Raw genomic sequence first — 21,635 nt, 5'->3', positions numbered from 1 at the left:
AAATTTGTTAGTCTTATAAGTGCTACTGGACTCAAGCTTTTGAGAATCAGAGCTCACTTCTTCAGAACATCCCTATCATATCTGAGGAAAGTATCTGAATTTGACTCTCGAAAGCTCAGACCCTGAAAATCTTGGTGGTCTCTAAAGGGCCACTCAACCCAAACGTACAGAACATGTAGGCACACGCACATATACGTACTCACACACACAGTATTTGTCCGTTTGGGGAATCATCTGAATTTTCGAAGCCAGCCTTCGAGCAGCCCTAGAGAACCCCCCACAGGGAGCCACTGCTCCACCACCCAAATGCATACTCAGCTCCCCAAGCCAGCATCACCGCGAGAGGGAAAACCCTCCTCCCCAGCGTCCCCTGCCCGGTGCCTGCTCGCCCCCACCCCAAATCCCACCGAGCAGCACCCCCAGCCCTCGCTCGGACCCGCTCCCGCGAAGGAGCCCAGGTGCGGGCCTCACCTCCTGCAGGACGCCATGGCAACAACAACTCCTGCAGCACAAGCCGCCATCTTTGTTCCTCCCCCGCAGGTGCCCTGCCGAAGCCGGCTTCGCGCGGCCACACGGCGCACGCGCCAGCGCTCCCGTAACCGGCCGGCCTCTCCGGGAAGGCTTTGCGCATGCGCCTCTCGGCGCTGCTCGCTCCCTTCTTTTTTTTCGTTCTCTCCTCCTTACCAGCCCCCCTCAGCCACGCCCACTTCCCGTCACTATGGAAACAGAGAAGCGTTCCCGGGAATTAAAGGGAGAGAGACATCAAAGTCATCGGCGCGCCTTTGCATGCCGACCCCGATGCTCACTAGCAATTTCCACTTTGTTTACACGGGGTTTACTCACAAATAAGAATTTTTTTTAGAAGTGGGGCTCTCCAAACTACCCCCAGGCGTGTTACCTGAGTAATAACGCCTACTTAATCTAGAGAAGCGCGCATATGATTGCAACGCGATCCTAGGCATGTTTTAGTTAGAAGCACAAGTAAGCAAGCAAGCATATCTGTGTTATGTGACGTCAATTCGCCTCCAACCTATGGCGACCCTAGGAATAAAAGACCTCTAAAACGTCCTATTATTAACAGACTTGCTCGATCCTGCAAACTGGAGGACGTAGCTTTTTTGTGTGTCAAGACATCTCGTTTTAGGATTAAACAGGTTGCATTCTTAAAGAAGAGTGCATATAATTGCAATCCGATCCTACGCGTGTTTTAGTTAGAAGAATACTTGCAAGCAAGCAAGGGAAGCATAAAATGCATAGAACTGGCTCTCCACTTATTTTTTTACATAGGATTTTTTAAAAGGCAAAGCCTTTACATCTCCCTGAAACATACGATCTAATAAGCATTTCAGAATTAATGTTTGCCTACCAAATTTTCTCCAAGAAGTCCTGGGCAGCATGCAAGAACTACATCTGTCACTTCCCATCAAGCTGGGAAATCATAGGGCTGATTTGAGAGCCAAGAGAACCAACACTCAGCAAGGTTTGTTACCAGGATCTGAACCCAGATTTCCCCAGTCCTAGCCTGACACTGTATCCACCACACGCACCGCTACGCTGCCTCTGACCCATTCTTGGTAACAGACGCTTACGTGCCCTCCTTGTGGTGCTGGCAGGCGATGCTTCGAAGCAGCTTCCCTCTTTCTGCCATCAAGAAAGAATTGTGCCTTTCGCTGGCTGGTAAATGGATCCGCCTAGATCAGCTTGCAAAAATCCATTCATTGCAGTGCTCCCGTTCTCCTGTATTCACTGCTTACTTACGCTGTATTAGTTTACTCAGCGCAAAGACAGAGGCCCACCTGACTCACTACCCAGTCACTAATCAAGGCCGGCTCTTTAACGCCCCAGCAAGTCTTAACTGCAGACAGGACCGGCTGAAGAGCCCTTGGCATACAATTAAACACCTACTGGATCCCGTCCAGCCACAGACAAGCCTGAGCCTTCCCAGCAGGAAGTCAAAGCCCTCCGCTGTTATGCAGCCTTGCTCAAAATTAAGTGCAATGCGGTTTACTCCCAGGAAAAGGCATCCAAAGAAATAATTTTATTTATTTACTTCACTTATACTTTGAAAGGAGGGAGCCCCAACTGGACATGGTGTTGCAACAGTTTATTATTACAATGGGGCTGTGGCTCAATGGCAGGGCTTCTGTTTGACATGCACAAAGTCTCAGGTTCAATCCTCGGCATCTCCAGTTCAAAGGACCAGGTAGCAGGTCTGGTGAAAGGCCTTCGCCTGAGCCACCTTGGTGAGCTGCTGTCAGTCTAAATAGACAACATAGTCAGTTTATCTTTGTTAGCCAGAGGCCATCATTTTCTTGGTGCCAATTCAAAATCACAAATGATCAAACATCAGCACGGCACAAGCCGTATAAAACAAACGTTAAACAAGTTACATATTTCAGCAATTGTTGTTATGTGCCGTCAAGTCACCTCCGACCTATGGCGACCCTATGAATGAGAGACCTCCAAAATGTCCTATCACTAACAGACTTGCTCAGATCCTGCAAACTGGAGGGCGTGGCTTCTTTTATTGAGTCAAGCCAGCTCATTTTAGGCCTTCCTCTTTTCCTACCGCCTTCCACTTTCCCTAGCATTATTGACTTTTCCTAAATTTAAAATTTACTTAACTATCAGTCTTAAAAGCAGAGGTCATTTTGTAGAAAAAGAGCTGGAGGAACTCATTAGCACAACTCATTAGCATATGCCATGCCTCTTGCCATCACCGGAAGTGTGTCATTAGTATAACTGATTTGCATATGCCACACCCCCTGACATCACCTATTCTGGCTGTTTTGGACTCAATTCTGGCCATTCAGGGCCGAAATTGGGCCCCAAATGGCAAAAAGGGGCTGAAAATGGCCAAAAAGGGGCCCAAAATGGTCAGGATTGGGCCACTGATGAGCAGGAGAGTGATCCACCACCCGTCAGAAGCCCGATCCGGGTCGTTTTGGACCCAATCCAGGCCGAAACGGGCCCAAAATGGCCAAGAGTCAGGTGGGTGGGGCCACCTGACATGTGACCTCTTTGGGGAACTGCCGGAACTGCGTTCCTGTGCGTTCCCCCTCGAAATGAGCCCTACTTAAAAGCCTAATTATACCATCCTAAAAGCCTAATTAATCAATCAACAATATATACTTTAAAATATTGCCAAACGACCAGTAAAATTGTCCCTTGCTATAATTTACATAATATAAATTGCATAGAATTCAAGCCACCCTGGAGAGCGGCTGCCAGCCCGAGTAGACAATACTGACCTTGATGGACTGATGATCTGATTCAATATAAAGCAGCTTCGTGTGTTCACGTGACTCTCTCACAACGGGGACCCAAAACAGCTTATATCATTCTCCTTTCCTCCATTTTATCCTCAAAACAACCCTATGAGGTAGGTAAGGCAAAGAGTGTGCAACTGGCCCAAGGTCACCAAGCAAGTTTGCATGGCAAAGTGGAGATTCGAACACAGGTCTCCTAGTTCCTAGACCAAAAGCTCACGTTGTCAGATACAGTTCCTAGTCTGATGCTCTAACCACTATATAACACTGGTTCTTGGTGGGGTAGGGGAGACAAGGACACTCAAAGATCTCTCTAGACCTCTTGGCTGACTAGTTGGAGGGCTGTGTGTGACAAAAATTAGTACATTTAGGCATGGGTCATTTCGTAGAAAAAGCTGGAGGAACTCATTAGCATAACTCATTAGCATATGCAACACCCTTTGCCAGCACCAGAAGTGTGTCATTAGCATAACTGATTTGCATATGCCACACCCTCTGACATCACCTATCCTGGCTGTTTTGGACCCAGTTCTGGCCATTCAGGACCGAAATTGGGCCCCAAATGGCAAAAAGGGGCTGAAAATGGCTGAAAAGGGGCCCAAGTGGGAGAGTGATCCACCACCTGTCAGAGGCCCGATCTGGGCCGTTTCGGCCCCAATCCAGGCCGAAATGGGTCCAAAATGGCTGAGAATCAGGTGGGCGGGGCCACCTGTCATGTGACCTCTTTGGGGAACAGCTGGAACTGCATTCCTGTGCATTCTCCCTCGAAATAAGCCCTGCATTTAGGGCTCTGGGGGTGGGGAGGAAGCACCCCCTTGCCCGCTGCAGATACTGCAGACTTGCAGTTTTACACTGGTTTGACATGGGGCAGAACTAGATGTGATGGCACCCTCATGGCTGCTACAAGGTCTCTGCCACCATTTAGAAGTCATTTGACAATTCTGCCAGGGGCCAGTTAGAGCTGCCAGGTCCCTGTACCCGACCAGTGGAAGTGATGTCATCGTGTCCGCTGGGAGCATGTGCACCACAAGTGTTCCTGGGGTGCCTGCCGGTGGCAGATCTCTAGGGAGCTTGCCACCTCCCGTCGATCCCCAACCATTTGCGGGCAACAGGGCAAACCCCTGGGAAATTGCCCACCACCAGTGGGCAACTGGGAACCCTAGGTCCAGTGCTGATTGGGCCTACAGAACAGCATTCTCCTCCTCCTCCCAAGCCTCTTCAAGTGCCGAAACAGCCACAGGGGGGTGCATGGTCCATTCTGACACTTGATAAGACACGGGGCAGGGAAACCCTTGTGGCATCTTAAAATTATTTTTAAATGACAGTAGTGTCCTCATGGAGGCCACAAGGACTCCACCACATCTCGTTTTGCTCTCAGTATAAGGCAACAGCTAGAGTTGCCAGCTAACTTAGGAAATTCCTGGAGATCTGGGGGGTGGAACCTGGAGAAACCTGGAGAAAGTGGGGTTTGAGGAGGGAAAGGACCTTGGCATGGCATAATTCCATAGAGTCCACCCCCAAAAGTAGCCATTTTCTCCGGGTGAACTGATCTCTGTGGCCTGGAGACCAGTTGTAATTCCGGGAGATCTCCAGCCACTACCTGGGGGCTGGCAACCCTAGCAACAGCATGTGCTCCTGAAATGCACTTTTCATAGAACATGGTTCACACCTTCAACCGCATGCTGTTGAGTAACATTTGAACAATAGGTATGCTGGGGTGAAATGCCCAACAGCTGGGGAAAAAAAACGAGTGGCTCTAATATTGAGGCAGAAGTCCTATGGATGGCACTGGGACTTACTGCCAACACACAGCTTTGCAACTGAAACGCCTGCACGAAGTTCTTGACCTGCGCATACAGACTTTGGCCAACACTCCCACATCCTACCTTTACCAGAACAAAAACTTCCTTTGGCTTTATCTTAAGCCTTCCTTCCCAAGCGTGGTTAATCTTTATGGATATGTCACAGTATCTGCTGATGTTCAGACCTCCTTTTCTCCGTTTCCCCTCTCATGGCTGGTTTTGTTTTAGACTGCAACCTCCTTGGGTTCAGGCATCAGTGACACCGATAGCCCAGTATAAGTGATCACCAGTGATGGACAGCCTTGGAGATGACGTCTTTTCAGACCTGAAGAGATCATTCATTCACCCTCTTGTCCTGGTTTGTGAGAAGCACAATTATTGGTGTCCCCTTAGTCTGGGAGACCAGATGCACATCTTTAAATCTCCCAGTACAGCGAGAGAGAAGAAGCCATCACAACTCCACCTGCCCTTTCCCTCCCTCCCTCTATCACCCACCCCATCTGTCCGGCGTGTCCCGTTCGCCACAGCAGGAGAACAGGTTGGGCAACACGCAAGGAACAGACAACAGAAATGGCCACCTGCTCTTCTGTTGCATCAGAGGATTTAAAGAGGTGCATCTGGATTGCAAGACTGCGCCTCTAAAAAGTGGCACAGCGCCCGCTTGCTCTTGAAAGACTTCTCACGCGAACACTAGCTGTTCTGCCCAAGGCTAAGAGGAGAAGCAAGAAGGTGATGAACGGGAGCAAAGACTCAGAGGGGCAGGGGGTGGATTTTAGGGGGCCGTGCCGAATGTATTTGTGAACCTTTCCAACAGACAACCTGGGAGCGAAACAGTAATCCCTCCAAAGGGGCAGTTTTTATTGATGAGACGTATGTCACATGCAGGTTGGCAGATTAAAGTCCAGATGTCACAAGAAGAGAAGTCACCGGCGTTGGTCTGGGCCTGCTGGAGTTGAGGAGAGGCCTTGAAGGATGGCTGAGGCCCAGTTTTCATGTGTAGGCCCCACGCGCTTCACTTCTCTTTGTGCTCAATCTGGCCCTTGGATATCAAGTCCGGGATCTCCACAGCCAACCAGGGTCCCAGCTGCAAGGCAGAGGACCGTCAGTTGCCAATAGGACAGCTTCCATCCCCACATCCTCCCCGTCTCCTGAACCCATCAGCGTGCCATTTTAGCAGCGTGCAATTTCAGCCGCCATGCAACTATTTATTCCTCTGGAATGCCTCTGTCTCTGGCCAGCTCACAGGTTCTGTATGGTGAATGACTCGCTGCCATGATGCCAAAAGAGTAGCCATGTCAGTCTACTATAACAAAACAAAGCAGGAGTCCAGTGACACCTTAAAGACTAACCACATTTATTCCAGCAAGACCTTTCATAAGTGAGAGCTCACTTCTTCAGATGCAATGGAAAGAAACGATTTGTTCTTCCTCTTTCCCTGGCCCTATCCTTGCCCAAATATATTGGTCGTTCTCTGTTATTACTTTTCGCTACTGGTTTGATTACCAATTTTAAAGCTTTGGGGTTTTGACTACTAGTTTGTATTGTTAGAAAGGATTACCATCAGGTATCGTTTCACAATTTTAACTTGCTTACGTAAGACAACTGAGGAGAGAATTTTAAATTACGTTATTGGTTATTGAAAATAAAGGAGAGCTATACCTTAGTGAAATTAACTGCATATCAGAAAAATAGAGATATTTGCGTTATAAATATTTTATGGTCAGAAGCAATATAAAGAATGGAACTAGCAATTTTGTAACTGGAGGAGGTATCAATAGTTTGAGATGGTGATGTGTGATTTTTAGGGTTGCCAGCTCCAAGTTGGGAAATTCCTGGAGATCTAGGGGGTGAAACCTGGAGAAAGTGGGGTTTGGGGAGGGAAAGGACCTTGGCATGGCATAATTCCATAGAGTCCACCCCCAAAAGTAGCCATTTTCTCCAGGTGAACTGATCTCTGTGGCCTGGAGACCAGTTGTAATTCCGGGAGATCTCCAGCCACTACCTGGAGGCTGGCAACCCTAGTGATTTTGCATATTGGTGGAGATGGAACAGGAGGTTTTGGATAAAAGATCCTATTCATTTTTGAAATCAGTAATGATTGATCCTGTGTAAAGGCACAAATCCCTTTGTTTTCAGGTGGGGGAAGGGAAAAACATTGTGTTTACAGTCTCTTGATAACTACAGCAGTCTCATGGGAAAAAAAGACTCTTAACACATGCAGTTTGACCTGAAATGTATGTTAAGAGTGGGTCCTTCAGTCTCCACTCCACTTTATCCCTGCCTTCAGACATCTGAGATGGTATCCTTTAACAATCCCAATTTATACCCACACACTTCCCCGAGCCATGCTCACAACTCACCCCCAAAGCCATGAGGTGGGCCAGTCCAAATTTGGGCACGTTTCTGGCCCATAAGGGCTTAAAGTGGTCAGTCAAACATATCTTTCCGCCTCTGCAAGGAGAGAAAGAGACCAGGCCTAAGAAAAGCAGAAAGAGAAACACACAAACATACAGAGAAGGTAATGATAGGTATCCTCACATGCAAAGGGGGAAAGATGGAGCCTCAACTTTTCCGGAAATTGAAAAGAAGAATACCTCACCTGTACATTTTTGCAGTTTTTCCATCCAGCTCTGGAATGGCAATTTCTGGTGCAGTGGATGGATACGTGACTGGAATCTGCAAACCAGAATCACAAACACAGATATAACTAGTGGAAATTTTATCCCTCATGGGATAAAATTAATCCTCTTCCTCACTGAATTTGTGAACATCTTTATATCCGTATTTCCAGTCATCTTAGACCAGAGAGGTGGAGCCAGAAAGACTGTTCATCTCTTGGGTTTCCTTCTAAGACTGTTTCCCAAGCAGGGGTTCCACAGGGCAGGATACCATCAGGGGTTCCACAAAAAAATCATAGAATACGTAATTTTTTTTTTTTGAAATGCTGTGAAAAATTCCAAACATACCTCAAAATATCATGGTTATCAAGGATTCACTTTTTTCTTACAATTTAAGCTGACATACACATACATACACAGAAGCTCTTTACAAATAATAATAATAACGATGGTTGTTGTGGATTTTCCGGGCTGTATCGCTGTGGTCGTGGCATTGTAGTTCCTGACATTTTGCCAGCAGCTGTGACTGGCATCTTCAGAGGTGTAGCACTGAAAGTCAGAGATCTCTCAGTCTCAAACTGTGGAGATGATGTTGGCAGGTAATTTATATCTACTCAGGAAGGTGGGTTTTGATATAAAGATATAAATTACCTGCTAACATCTTCTCCACAGTTTGACACTGAGAGATCTGTCTTTTGGTGCTACACCTGTGAAGATGCCAGTCACAGCTGCTGGCAAAATGTCAGGAACTACAATGCCAAGACCACGGCGATACAGCCCGGAAAATCTACAACAACCATCATTCTCCGGCCGTGAAAGCCCCCGACAATGTAATAATAATAACATTCGATTTATACACCACCCTTCAGGTCAACTTAGTGCCCGCTCAGAGTGGTTTACAAAGTATGTTATTATTATCCCCACAACAAACACCCTGTGAAGTGGGTGGAGCTAAGAGAGCTCTGAGAGAGCTGTGACTAACCCAAGGTCACCCAGCTGGCTACAAGTGGAAGAATGGGGAATCAAACCCGGTTCTCCAGCTTAGAGTCCCACAGCTCTTAAAATACATTTTCTTGACAATTTAGCAGTAATTCAATTGCATTCTCCACCATCAACTTTTTCTGGCCTATAAACCTTTTCATAGATAGGGGTTGCTTGGTATGAAAAATTAATTTAGGGGTTCCTCCATGGAAAAAAGGCTGGGGGAAATTGTTCTAAGAGTACTAGGCAGTCTCTATCAAAATGTGGATGCAGAGGTAATTGATACTTCAGCACTCTAGAACTTCAGCTGCAGGCTCCAGGAATGTTGAGAATATGAAGATTCATGGCGACAGCTCCAGGTTTTAAGAAACAACGTGCTCATAGCATCTGCTAGATACCTACGCCGTTCCTAGCACAAGGCTACTAACTCATATGGTTTGGGAAAAAAACCTGGGAATGCCTTGGAAATTTCTGCCAAGCATTTAAAATATAGCATTTGGACGTATTGTTCCAGTTGTAGCTATATATTAGAATAGCCACACTGCAAGTGTACTCAATGAGGATAAAGATGGGAAGCCATGTTAGCCTGTCTGTAGCGGCAGAAAACAGCAACAGTCCCGTAGCATATAAGGCTTACAAAATTCGTGGTAGGGTATGGGCTTTTGTGAGTCACAGCAAGTGAGCTGTGACACACAAAAGCTCATACCCTACCACAAATGTCGTTAGTCTTATAGGTGCTACGGGGCTGTTGCTCTTTTCCAGGGGTCATTTCGTAGAAAAAGAGCCGGAGGAACTTATTGGCATAACTCATTAGCATATGCCATGCCCCTTGATATCACCAAAAGTGTGTCATTAGCATAACTAATTTGCATATGCCACACCCCCTGACATCACCTATCCTGGCTGTTTTGGACCCAATCCTGGCCATTCAGGGCTGAAATTGGGCCCCAAACGGCAAAAAGGGGCTGAAAATGGCCGAAAAGGGGCCCAAAATGGTCAGGATTGGGCTGCTGCTGAGCGGGAGAGTGATCCACCACCCGTCAGAGGCCTGATCTGGGCCGTTTTGGCCCCAATCCAGGCTGAAACGGGCCCAAAATGGCGGGGCCACCTGTCATGTGACCTCTTTGGGGAACTACCAGAACTGCGTTCCTACACGTTCCCCTTCGAAATGAGCCCTGCTCTTTTCTACTGTACTTAATGAATTTGTAAAATGAGCAGAAGGAAATTGCACACTGTATAAAGAGGTCTGCATATGACTCCATTCAGTGGCTCCCCCAGAGGGCAGGGGCAGGAACGGAAAAGGGGGCAGGAAAGCTCGAAGCGGAGTAGAGGGAAAGACTCACATCAAACTCAACGGCAAATTCATATTTCAGAAGGTTGTGGATGTACCAGCACTTCCCAAACCACCTGCAAGATAAAAGACAGCGAAAGAGCAAGATCAAGCAAGGTTTAAAACTTAAGAACTGTCCTGCTGGATCGGACTTATGGTCTATCTGCAGCAGCATCCTGTTTCACATTGTGCTCAAGCAGATGTCCGAGTGCCAACAGACAGAGTATAGAGGCCAGGGCATCCCCTAATGCTCACCTCCTAGCACTGGTATTCAGAAGTTTGCTGCCTTGGTATATGGAGGCTCCAGTCATCGAGGCTAGTAGCCACTGATGGATCTCTCCTCCATGAATCTGTCTGATCTCCATTTAAAGCCAAAACGGTGAGAGACCATAGACTTCACTACTATTGCTCCAAGTATAATCTTATTAGGTAGTTCCTATGTTGTTTAATATATCAGTCAATCAATCCGTTCGTAACAGTCCAAAACCAGCGTAACACAGAAACAAGGAATTACACTACCCTAAAATACAATTTTAAAATGTAAAACTAATATACGATTTGAAATGTGATACCAATATACATTAACAATTTAAAAGTTATACACATATAAATAATTCCAAATAAGTAGATACAATCGTTACAGCAGCATTATCCTATAAAATTATGCCGTCTTGTTTGTATCTTCCGTTGACAGTGGCTTTCTACCAGGGCTTTTTTTCTGGGAAAAGAGGTGGTGGAACTCAGTGGGGTGCCCTCGAAGAAAATGGTCACATGGCTGGTGGCCCCGCTCCCTGATTTCCAGACAGGGGGAGTTGAGATTGCCCTCTGCACCGCTGGAGCAGCACAGAGGGCAATCTAAACTCCTCTCTGACTGGAGATCAGGGGGTGGGGCCACCAGCCATGTGACCATTTTCAAGAGGTTCTGGAACTCCGTTCCACCGCGTTCCTGCTGAAAAAAAGCCCTGCTTTACATTGCTACTATTCTATGTTAAGTACAATATTCTGTTGTGCTTTACAAACTGCTGCCCAAAGTTTTGCAGTGGATGCTGTGACGTAATATATCAGTCATGGAATGTGTCTATACTCTGTTTCAACATCTTTAAACCTTACTGGACCGGAAAAAATATAAAGTGCTAATTCAGATTTTGAAGGACATGAAAATCAGGTACAGATGGGAGTTACCGGAAGGAGTGTCCTTTGAGTTTGGAGGGGCCAAAAAACGCATCAGATCTGAGCGAGAGATGGAGCGATTTATTAAGGACAATGAAAAAGACTTACCAACAAGATCATGAGTATGGAGTGTAAAGTATTATCTTGGAATGTAAATGGACTAAACTCACCGAATAAGAGGAAAAATACTTTTCACTGGCTACTAAAACAAAAATGTGATATTGTTTGTTTGCAAGAGACCCATATCAGAAAGCAGGATGTAAAATATTTAAAATCTGGAAAATTGGGCAAAGAATATGTAGCGGCCTCCAACAAGAAAAAAAGAGGAGTGGTGTTGTACATAAAAGAGGAGCTACAGCCAAAATTTGTTATGAGAGATGTGGAAGCTAGATTTGTAGCAGTGGAATGTATTTGGAATTTAAAGAGAGTGTTGGTAGTCGGACTTTATGCACCTAACGGTGCAAAAGAAAGCTTCTTTGAGGATTTAAGGAAGCATTTAGACGATCTTGCATACGACCAGATAATTCTTGCTGGAGACTTCAATGGAGTGACAGACTTGGAACTAGACAAAAAGACTACAACGGCACAAAAGAAAAGAGGACTATTACCAAAGCTTTTTTTTGAGTTGATTCAACAAGAGACTTTTGAAGATGTATGGAGGAGAGAATATCCTAAAAGCAGACAGTTTACCTTTTATTCTGCAAGGCATTCTACATTATCAAGAATTGATATGATCTGGGCCTCAAAAGACTTAGCATTATGGACTAAGGAGGTAGAAATAATGCCTATGGTAGGCTCAGATCACAACCCAATTATGTGGAAATTTGGAAAAAAGAGAAAAAGGAAAGCATGGAGAATAAATGAGGACTTGTTACAGGAAAGAGAGAATATGGAAATACTGAGAAGAGAGACAAAGTTTTTTATACAATACAACGTGAATAAAGAAGTACCAACCAATAAAGTTTGGGATGCTTACAAGGCGGTTGTAAGGGGCATACTAATGGACTTAAATGGTAGAGCAAGAAAGAAGAAAGAGGAGAAAAGACAAGAGATTGAGGAGAAAATAAAAGCCAAAGAAATACAGCTAAAAAAGAGACCAGGGAAAAAGAAGGTATATCAGGAAATTAAAATACTTCAAGAACAGCTAACAGCAATGAGCAATAAAGAATTGGAGTGGAATCTCAAAAGACTGAATCAAAAAGCGTTTGAGGGTGCTAATAAACCTGGGAAGTACCTGGCATGGCAATTGAAGAAGAAAAGGGAAAAGAAGATAATAAATAAAATTTGCGAAGATAACAAAACGTATTTGGAGCAGGCTACCATTAGTAGAGCCTTTTATAAATTTTACGCTAAGCTGTATAATAAAAAAGAAGTAAACAAAGAATCAATAGCGTCATATTTGGAGAAAACCAAACTTCCAGAAATCTCGGAAGCTTGGAGAAATAAGTTGAATAGTGAAGTAACTGACGAGGAAATAAGTAAGGCAATACAATCTGCAAATCTAGGAAAGGCGCCAGGGCCAGATGGACTTACGGCTAAATTCTATAAGACAATGGCTAATGAACTGGCACCATTCCTAAAAGAGGTGATGAATGGGGTTTTAAGGGATCAAAGGATTCCAGAAACTTGGAGTGAAGCGAATATATCATTGATCCCAAAAGAGGGCCAAGACCTGACTAATGTGAAAAATTATAGACCTATATCGCTACTCAACAATGACTACAAAATTTTTGCGAAGATATTGGCGGAGAGATTGAAGGGGTGGCTCTCGGAAGTCATAGAGGAGGAACAAGCAGGCTTTTTGCCAGACAGACAAATAAGAGACAACTTAAGGATAGTGATCAATGCTATTGAATATTATGACAAGCGTTGTGACAAAGAGGTTGGTTTCTTCTTTGTTGACGCTGAAAAAGCGTTTGACAATTTAAACTGGGACTTTATGTTTGCCACTATGGAAAAGCTACAATTGGGAGAAAGATTCATCAGAGCAATTAAGGAAATTTATAGAGACCAGACTGCAGCAATTGTGGTGAATGATGAATTGACCAAGAAATTGACGATAAGTAAAGGAACAAGACAAGGTTGCCCGTTATCTCCATTGTTGTTCATTTTAGTATTGGAGATTCTGATGATACAAATACGTCAAGATGATGAAATTCGTGGAATAAAAATAAAGGACTATTCATACAAGGTCAGAGCATTTGCGGATGACATAATGTTAATTGTAGAGGACCCATTGGAGAACATGCCAAGAGTGATAGATAAGATCAAGGAGTTTGGAGACTTGGCAGGTTTCTTCATTAACAAAAAGAAGTCAAAGATATTATGCAAAAATATGACTAAGCAGAAACAACAATTGTTAATGGAAACAACGGATTGTGAAGTAACAAGTAAAGTGAAATATTTGGGAGTCGAATTAACTGCAAAGAACATAGATCTATTCAAAAACAATTATGAAAAACTATGGACTCAGATAGAGAGAGACTTGATTAAATGGAATAGATTGAATTTGTCATGGTTGGGCAGGATTGCAGCAGTTAAGATGAATGTGTTACCAAGAGTAATGTTTTTGCTACAGACAATACCAATCATCAGAGACTCCAAACAATTTGAAAAATGGCAGAGGAAAATATCAGATTTTGTTTGGGCAGGCAAGAAGCCTCGAGTGAAAGTGAAAGTTTTACAAGATGCAAAGGAAAGAGGCGGAATGCAACTGCCCAATCTGAGACTTTATCATGATGCAATCTGCCTAGTTTGGTTGAAAGAATGGATGACATTAAAGAACAAGAAACTATTAGCCCTGGAGGGATATAAAAAAATATTTGGATGGCACGCATATTTATGGCATGACAAAGTAAAGGTCAACTCGATGTTCCTGCATCACTTTGTTCGGAGAAGTCTATACATAATCTGGAAGAAGTACAGAATTTATCTACAAGAAGGAACCCCTTTGTGGGTGGTTCCATATGAGGTGATAGACCCGAGAGCTGTTGATAATGAACAACAATGTTTAACGTATAAAGAAATAACTAAAACTGAAGCATCCAAACTTAGAATAAAGACACAAGAGGAACTATCACCTAACTACGATTGGTTCCAGTATAGACAGATCAGAGACTTATATAATTCGGACTCTGTAAAGGGAGGTATACGAATAGAGAATTCGGAACTAGAGCAGACCCTTCTTAAAGAAGATAAGAAAAGAATATCCAAGGTATACCAAGTACTGTTGAAGTGGTATACCGAGGATGAGATAGTTAAAACACAAATGGTGAAATGGGCTATAAACTTTAATAAAGAAATAACAATGGAGGCATGGGAATACTTGTGGAAAACTACAATGAAGACAACGACATGTATTAATATCAAAGAGAACATTTATAAAATGATCTATCGTTGGTACATGACACCAAAGAAGATTGCGCTAGGGAATTCGAATACTTCTAATAAATGCTGGAAATGTAAGAAGCATGAGGGCTCCCTCTATCATATGTGGTGGTCGTGTGAGGTAGCCAGGCAGTACTGGGGGGAAATAATAAGAGAAATGAGTGAAATTTTACAATTTCAAATTAATAAGAACCCAGAACTCCTGCTACTGAACTTGGGAATGGAGGGAATTCCAGCCCAACACAGGACGTTGATATTTTATATGACAGCAGCAGCTAGACTTTTGTATGCGCAAAAATGGAAAGTACAAGAAGTGCCAACTATTGAAGATTGGACTTATAAATTGCTGTATATGGCTGAAATGGACAAGATGACAAGAAAATTGAGAGATCTGGACTCAGGGCAGTTCAACACAGACTGGGAGAAGCTGAAACAATACCTGGAGAAGAAATGGGAGGTGGGAGGAAAACTGTGGCAGTTTGAGAACTACTGAAGTATTGAAGTAGAGGGGGGAGACTTTACCGGGGGGAGAAGAGATAAATGTGAATTAATAAGCAGTCAGATTAATAGATTGACATATATATAGATATATATAGGTTAACAAACAGAACATAGAGAAAATAATTAATTATAAGGACTAAATATAAGGAGCGATTAACTAACAATATTTTCTTTTTTTTTCTGACAAGTTTTGTACCAAACTGAATGTCTGAAGATATAGATGGGTCAAATTGATTGACTACGTGAGGAGAGATATATAGAACTATTATAAAAAGATAGAATGAGTAATATATATAGAGAATAAGTCAAATTGTTTGATATAAACGAATGTATGATCTATATGGTTTATGATATATAGAAATACCTGAAATTGAAAAATTGGGATAAATTGTTTATCTAAGATGGAAACAAAGGCTTACAGTTTGGGCATATAATGTTAAAAATAGTTAAGGATGTACTGCTTAGAATAATGGAGAATATATATTTGTTTTAGATAGAGGAAGCTAATAAAAGTAAGGGAAAGGGGACAAAGGGTTGGAAAGCTGTTGGAAGTCAACAAAAAGGGGGGGAAAGGGAGGGGGTTAGAGATGAAAAAATTGGGGAAAATTGAATGTAAATGTGGAAATAATGGATTCTAACCCAATAAAAATTTTTCAAAAAAAAAAAAAAAAAAAAAAAAATCTTTAAACCTTTCTTTCATTCTTGCTTCCTCTTTAAATCTTGCAAATTGCAAGTATATACCCATGACATGCATATTGCAATGGCATGGTATTGGTTGTACTGACTCACTCCATGTAATCTGCCTTGCGTCTCAGTGAGAACGGTGGACTATAAATGTAAATAAAAAATAATAAATAAAATCTATGCTCGTGGTCATCACCACCTTTACTGACAGTGAATGCCACAATTTAAAGTGCAATCCTAAAAAGACTTACTCCAGTCTAAGCCCATTGAAATCAATGGGCTTAGACTAGAGTAACACTTTTTAGGATCACAGTGTTTACTAATTGAGTAAAGAAGTATTTCCTTTTTGTCTGTCCTGTGGCTATTTCCAGTCATTTAACTGAGTTCTAGTGTTACGGGAAAGGGAGAAAAAGCTCCCTCTATCCACTTTCTCCACCCCATGCATATTTTTATAAGCTTTTACCATGCCCCCTACTATCACCTTAGCCATCTTTTTCCTAAACTCTTCAGCCTTTCCTCGCCGGAAAGATGTTCCAATCCCTGGGTCATCTTTTTCCAGCTCTGCAGTGTCCTTTTTGAGATACAGCGGCCTAGAACTATACACCATATTCCGCGCTGTTATTTCAAGTTACATATACTCTGACATTGTTTTCGCAGAAGGATTTCTTGCAAGGTTTGAATTGTGCAATGTAGAAAATCTGTCTCACCCCAGACTATCTAGGGCTCAGTATTGTCTACCTCACCTGGCAGCAGCTCCCCGAAGGTAGAGAAAGGTCTTTGCCAATGCCGGAGATTTTTTTAATGGGAGATGCCAGGAATTAAACCTGCAAACTTCTGCATGAGAGGCGTATGGCCTACCACTCCCACATCTGACCTTGTTTCACCCAGACATGTTGCTCATTCACACTGTAACAGCATAAGAAGCTGACTGATAGCAAAGCAAACAGACAACATCTCGCTCTGACTGGCAGCCGCTCTCCGCTCTTTTCCCTGCCTAGAACACAGTTCTGGCAGTTCCTTTCACACACCACCAGTTACTTGAAATCCTTTTACTGGAGATGCTGGGGAACGAAACTGGCACTTCTGCATGCAAGCCAAAGCAGAGGGTATGCACCTCCCAGGGATCACGATCAAACAGTATGAAGAATACACCCACAAATCTTATAGTCACAACTATAATGAATGTGCAACAGTGCATATGGTATAATAAACAGTGTAAATAAATTCACTATTTATTACACCTTATGCACTGCTGCACTTTCATTATAGTTGTGACTATAAGATTTGTGGGTGTACTCTTTATATTGTTTGATTGCGATCCCCGGGAGTGTCATACCCTCTGCTTTGGCAGGCGCGTTCCCAAGGGAGCCTCTTTTGTGAGAACTTCTGCATGCAAAACAGTTACTTGCAACTGGACGCCACAAGCCCAGCCATCTCCAAGCAGGCATGCTTTCCCACGATCTTGGTGATGGAGAGTTCCCTCAAGTCATAGCTGACTTATGGTGACCCCTGGTGGGGTTTTCATGATAAGAGACTAACAGAAGAGGTTTGCCATTGCCTTCCTCTGCACTGCAACCCTGGCTTTCCTTGGAGGTCTCCCATCCAAATACTAACCAAGGCCAACCCTGCTTAGCTTCTGAGATCTGACATATCACACCTGTCCTGCACCAGCTGCACTGGCTTCTGGTTAAATTCCGAATCAGGTTCAAGGTGTCGGTTCTTACCTTTAAAGCCCTGAGCGGGTTAGGACCAGCATATCTTCGGGAACACCTCTCCCTGTACGTTCCCCAGTGACTGCTTTGATCAGCGGATGTTTACTGGTGGTCCCCGGCCCTAAGGAAACCCGCCTCGCTTCAACCAGGGCCAGGGCCTTTTCAGTCCTGGCCCCAGCCTGGTGGAACGCTCTGTCAATGGAGACCCAGGCCCAGCGGGACATATTATCGTTCCGCCAGGCCTGTAAAACAGAGCGGTTCTGCCAGGCATTCGGTGGTTGAAGGGGTCGGTGCCATGTCGGCCTCCCACCTTTGGGATGGGGGGTTCTCCCCACCATTGCACCTTAATGTATTTGGTTAATTTATTTTATTGCTGTTTATTGTATGTTGATTTTAGAATTATTGTTTTCTTGTTTTTATTGATTTTAACTGTTGTTCACCGCCCAGAGCCCTTGTGGATGGGCAGTTTATAAATCGAAATAATAAATAAAATAAATAAAAATAAATAAGATCAGATTCACCTAGGCTATCCAGGTCAGCACCCCTGAATCTTAAGCAGGGCCTTTCCTAGCCCAGCTACTATTACAGATCATGAATGTGGAAACACCAAGGACTGAGCCAGGATCACCCGTGTGCCAGACACTTAGCCGTGCTGCGGAGCTACGGCCAGCTCTCACTCACCTGGTGCCTTCCTTGTTGGATTCCAGCCGGAACCAGTCATTATCGGCGTTCTTGTTGTTTTCTACATACTGAGGAAGGAGGTCGGGGGGAAGGCAGAAAGGTCAGTTTTGTGCCCAGAAGCTCATGCCAGGCAACTTTTGAAAAAAATCTACAAGTCAGCATTTAGGGCTGCTTCTTAAGCACATAACAGTAGCAGCAGCAGGCAGAAGCAAAAGTCCCTGCTGATTTCCAAGACAACGAAAAGAAGAGATGAAGGCAGATACTTTAGATTCCATTCGCTCCTTGGAAGACGGAGAGGATAAAAATATAATAGGCAAGCGACCCCTGGACTGAGGCCGAATTTCCATTGGCAAGAGAAGAGATAAACATGAAACATGAGTTAGGCTGCCTTTTACTGAATTAGACCCTTGGTCCATCAAGGTCAGTACTCATTAGACTTGCTGTGGCTTTCCAGGGTCTCCCAGGCAGAGGTCTTTCACATCATCTCCTATCTAGTCCTTATAACTGGATTGAATCTGAGACCTTTGGCATGCAAAGGAGTTGCTCTGCCCGTGAGCCGCAGCCCCTCCCCTCAATTTACTTACTTGACTGTTTGGGTCTTTCTGCTGCTGCTTTGATGAGTTTTATTGCTGCTGCTAATGGTTTTTAGAACTTTTTAAAAGGCCACTTTTTAAAAAAAAAATCAAAAAGAGACCAGTAGCACCTTTAAGACTAACCAATTTTATTGTAGCATAAGCTTTCGAGAATCAAGTTATCTTCGTCAGATGCATGGTACAGAAATTTGACCAGTTTCTGTACCATGCATCTGACGAAGAGAACTTGATTCTCGAAAGCTTATGTACAACAAAATTGGTTAGTCTTAAAGGTGCTACTGGACTCTTTTTGATTTTGCTACCACAGACTAACACGGCTAACTCCTCTGCATCTTTTTTTTTAGTTCAGTTTTTAATGCTTTTGGTCCTACTGGGCTTTTATAGGTTGAATAGGGCTTTTTAAAATAGAAAGTTGCCTTGCAAACTGGGTTGAAAATGCAGCATACAACGTTAAATAAAATTAAATTATATTTGCAAAATGTAGGTTGAATTTAGATGTTAGATTTAGAATTTAAATTGATATATGCAATCTACAACCTTGGTTCATTCAATTCAGGTTTCTCAAACTCACTCCACTACCAATGTTTCTTTAACATAGCCAGGGTACAGCAGTTACAGCACTAGACTAGGATTTAGGAGACCCACGTTCAAATCTCTCTCTACCATGGTCTAGTCTCACATCCTCAGCCTAAACTACCTCATACGGCAGCTGTGAGGATGAAATGGAGTCGAAGAGAATGATGTAAGCCATTTTGGATCTCCACTGGAGAGAATGCTGCAGTATAAATGAAGTAAATAAGATACTGACAATGCAGTCCTATGCAGCAGGATTTGAATTCATTGGTACCTCAGAGACCAACAAGATTTTTCAAGGATTTACCTGAAGAAAGGACCTTTGACTCTCAAAAGCTTATACGCTTGAACAGGCGTCATTTTGTAGAAAAAGAGCTGAAGGAACTCATTAACACAACTCATTAGCATAACTCATTAGCATATGCCACACCTCTTGCCATCACTATAAGTGTGTCATTAGCATAACTGATTTGCATATGCCACACCCCCTGACATCACCTATTCTGGCTGTTTTGGACCCAATCCTGGCCATTCAGGGCCGAAATTGGGCCCAAAATGGCAAAAAGGGGCTGAAAATGGGCAAAAAAGGGCCCCAAATGGTCAGGATTGGTCCACTGATGAGCGGGAGAGTGATCCACCACCCGTCAGAGGCCCGATCCGGGCCGTTTTGGCCCCAATTCAGGCTGAAATGGGCCCAAAATGGCCGAGAGTCAGGTGGGTAGGGCCACCTGACATGTGACCTCTTTGGGGAACTGCCGGAACTGCATTCCTGTGCGTTCCCCCTTGAAATGAGCCCTACCCTTGAAAAAAATTGTTGGTCTCTAATGTGCCACTGGACTCAAATCCTGCTGTTCTACTGCAGACCAACAGGGCTTCCCAGCTGAAACAATCCTATGCAGTTCCTCTGGTCTAAGCCTGTATGTTTAGACCAGAGTAACCCTACATAGGATAGCACTGTGAGTATGTAAAGGAAATTATAGAGCTGGGGAAAGTTCAGGAAGGGGCAACTGAAAGGATGAAGAGTACCTTCTGTGTGAGGAAATGTTAGCCAGTTTGAGGTATGTTAGATTGGGGCAGTGGAGAAGATAACTAAATAAGTGCATGGTGTAGAGAAAGCAGACAATAACACATTCAAGGCCTTCTAATGAAATTGACCAGCAGCAGAACCACAACAAAACATTTCTTCATAGAAGCCGTTATTTACAGAATCCACTACAAACACAGAACAGGATGTTGGCCACAGACATGAGTGTGCGTCAAGCGCCACCATGCCACAACTGACTCATGGTGACCCCAACAGGGGCTTTCAAGGCAAATGAGAAGCAGAGGAAGTTTGCCATCCCTTTCCTCTGCAGTCGGGCTACTGATATGAGCAGTGGAGCATGCCCTCAAGTCACAGCTGACTTACGGCAACCCCTGGTGGGGTTTTCATGGCAAGAGACTAACAGAAGTGGTTTGCCATTGCTTGCCTCTGCAACCTTGGTCTTCATTGGAGGTCTCCTAACCAAGGCTGACCCTGCTTAGCTCCTGTTATCTGATGAGATCAGGCTCTCCTGGGCTATCCAGGTCAGGGCGGCTACTGACATAGGTGGCCTTAAAACGGGGTCATATAAATTCAGAGACAAAGACAGATAAGTCTATCACAGTGCCTCATTAGAGCCTCCATGTACTGAGGCAGTGTACCTTATAAATATGAGTTGCTATGGAGCAACTCATGAGGAGGGAAGGGTTGGCTTCTGTGCTCCAGCTAAGGAGTAGTTGGGCTACAATATCAGCAGCACAGCCGCTTTCCATCGCCTGTCAACCACAATCATATGTAGTACCCTAGGATGAAAAGCAAAACGCCTGACCCTCTCGAGCCACCGTAGGCAGCCACGTCACCCATAGAGAAATCGCGTCTCCTTCCCCTGACAGACCTTAATGAGGGCCTGGTATTCTTCCTTAAGCCGCTGAACCCACAGCTCCCGATCCCGCGGGCCGGCGTTGGTCTTCAGCAGCGGCAGCTCAGCCACCACCCGGCGGGTCGCTTCGTCCGCCATCTTCGGGGAGGGAAAACAGGAAGTAACTTCGCGCTGGAGGAGGGGACGATAAAAGAAGCAATGGCAGCCATCATGGTAAGGGCAAAAAACTTTGGGACCGGAAATAGATGCAAGGTTGTGGTCCGCCATGATTGTTGAGGGCTGGGGTTGCTAGGAAGCGGAGAACGCCAGCGCCCTCAACCTAGCCTGATGACGAAAATGTGTAGTCGTTAGCTAGGACGCCATGATTGTTGATGGCAAGGTTCTGCCCAAGGTCAAATTAATTTCATTCACTAGGTGGCTGCACTGAGGGGAA

At 44.3% G+C, this 21,635-nt stretch overlaps 2 protein-coding genes across 2 annotated transcripts in view; both read right to left on the bottom strand.

Annotated features, from left to right (window-relative positions):
• USP21 (ubiquitin specific peptidase 21) overlaps positions 1-540 on the bottom strand; it is a 30,912-nt gene extending 30,372 nt beyond the window's left edge. The window contains exon 1 of the mRNA XM_054973658.1: positions 472-540. The gene's annotated coding sequence lies outside the window, so the exon portion shown is untranslated. The remainder of the gene's footprint in view (positions 1-471) is intronic.
• Positions 541-5,905: 5,365 nt separating this feature from the next.
• Positions 5,906-21,381, bottom strand: UFC1 (ubiquitin-fold modifier conjugating enzyme 1). The gene is made up of 6 exons (XM_054981190.1): positions 21,218-21,381; positions 18,136-18,203; positions 10,014-10,077; positions 7,671-7,747; positions 7,432-7,522; positions 5,906-6,155 (listed from the first exon to the last, which is right to left on the bottom strand). Exons 1-6 carry the CDS (start codon positions 21,338-21,340, stop codon positions 6,084-6,086), a joined length of 495 nt encoding a protein of 164 aa, XP_054837165.1. The 5' UTR covers positions 21,341-21,381; the 3' UTR covers positions 5,906-6,083.
• Between the last annotated feature and the right edge of the window lie 254 nt (positions 21,382-21,635).

This window comes from Eublepharis macularius, chromosome 1 (genome assembly GCF_028583425.1).
Source record: "Eublepharis macularius isolate TG4126 chromosome 1, MPM_Emac_v1.0, whole genome shotgun sequence".
Classification (NCBI taxonomy): domain Eukaryota; kingdom Metazoa; phylum Chordata; class Lepidosauria; order Squamata; family Eublepharidae; genus Eublepharis; species Eublepharis macularius.
The sequence above is the reverse complement of the archived record's forward strand: the minus strand, read 5'-3'. Positions and strand labels throughout refer to the sequence as shown.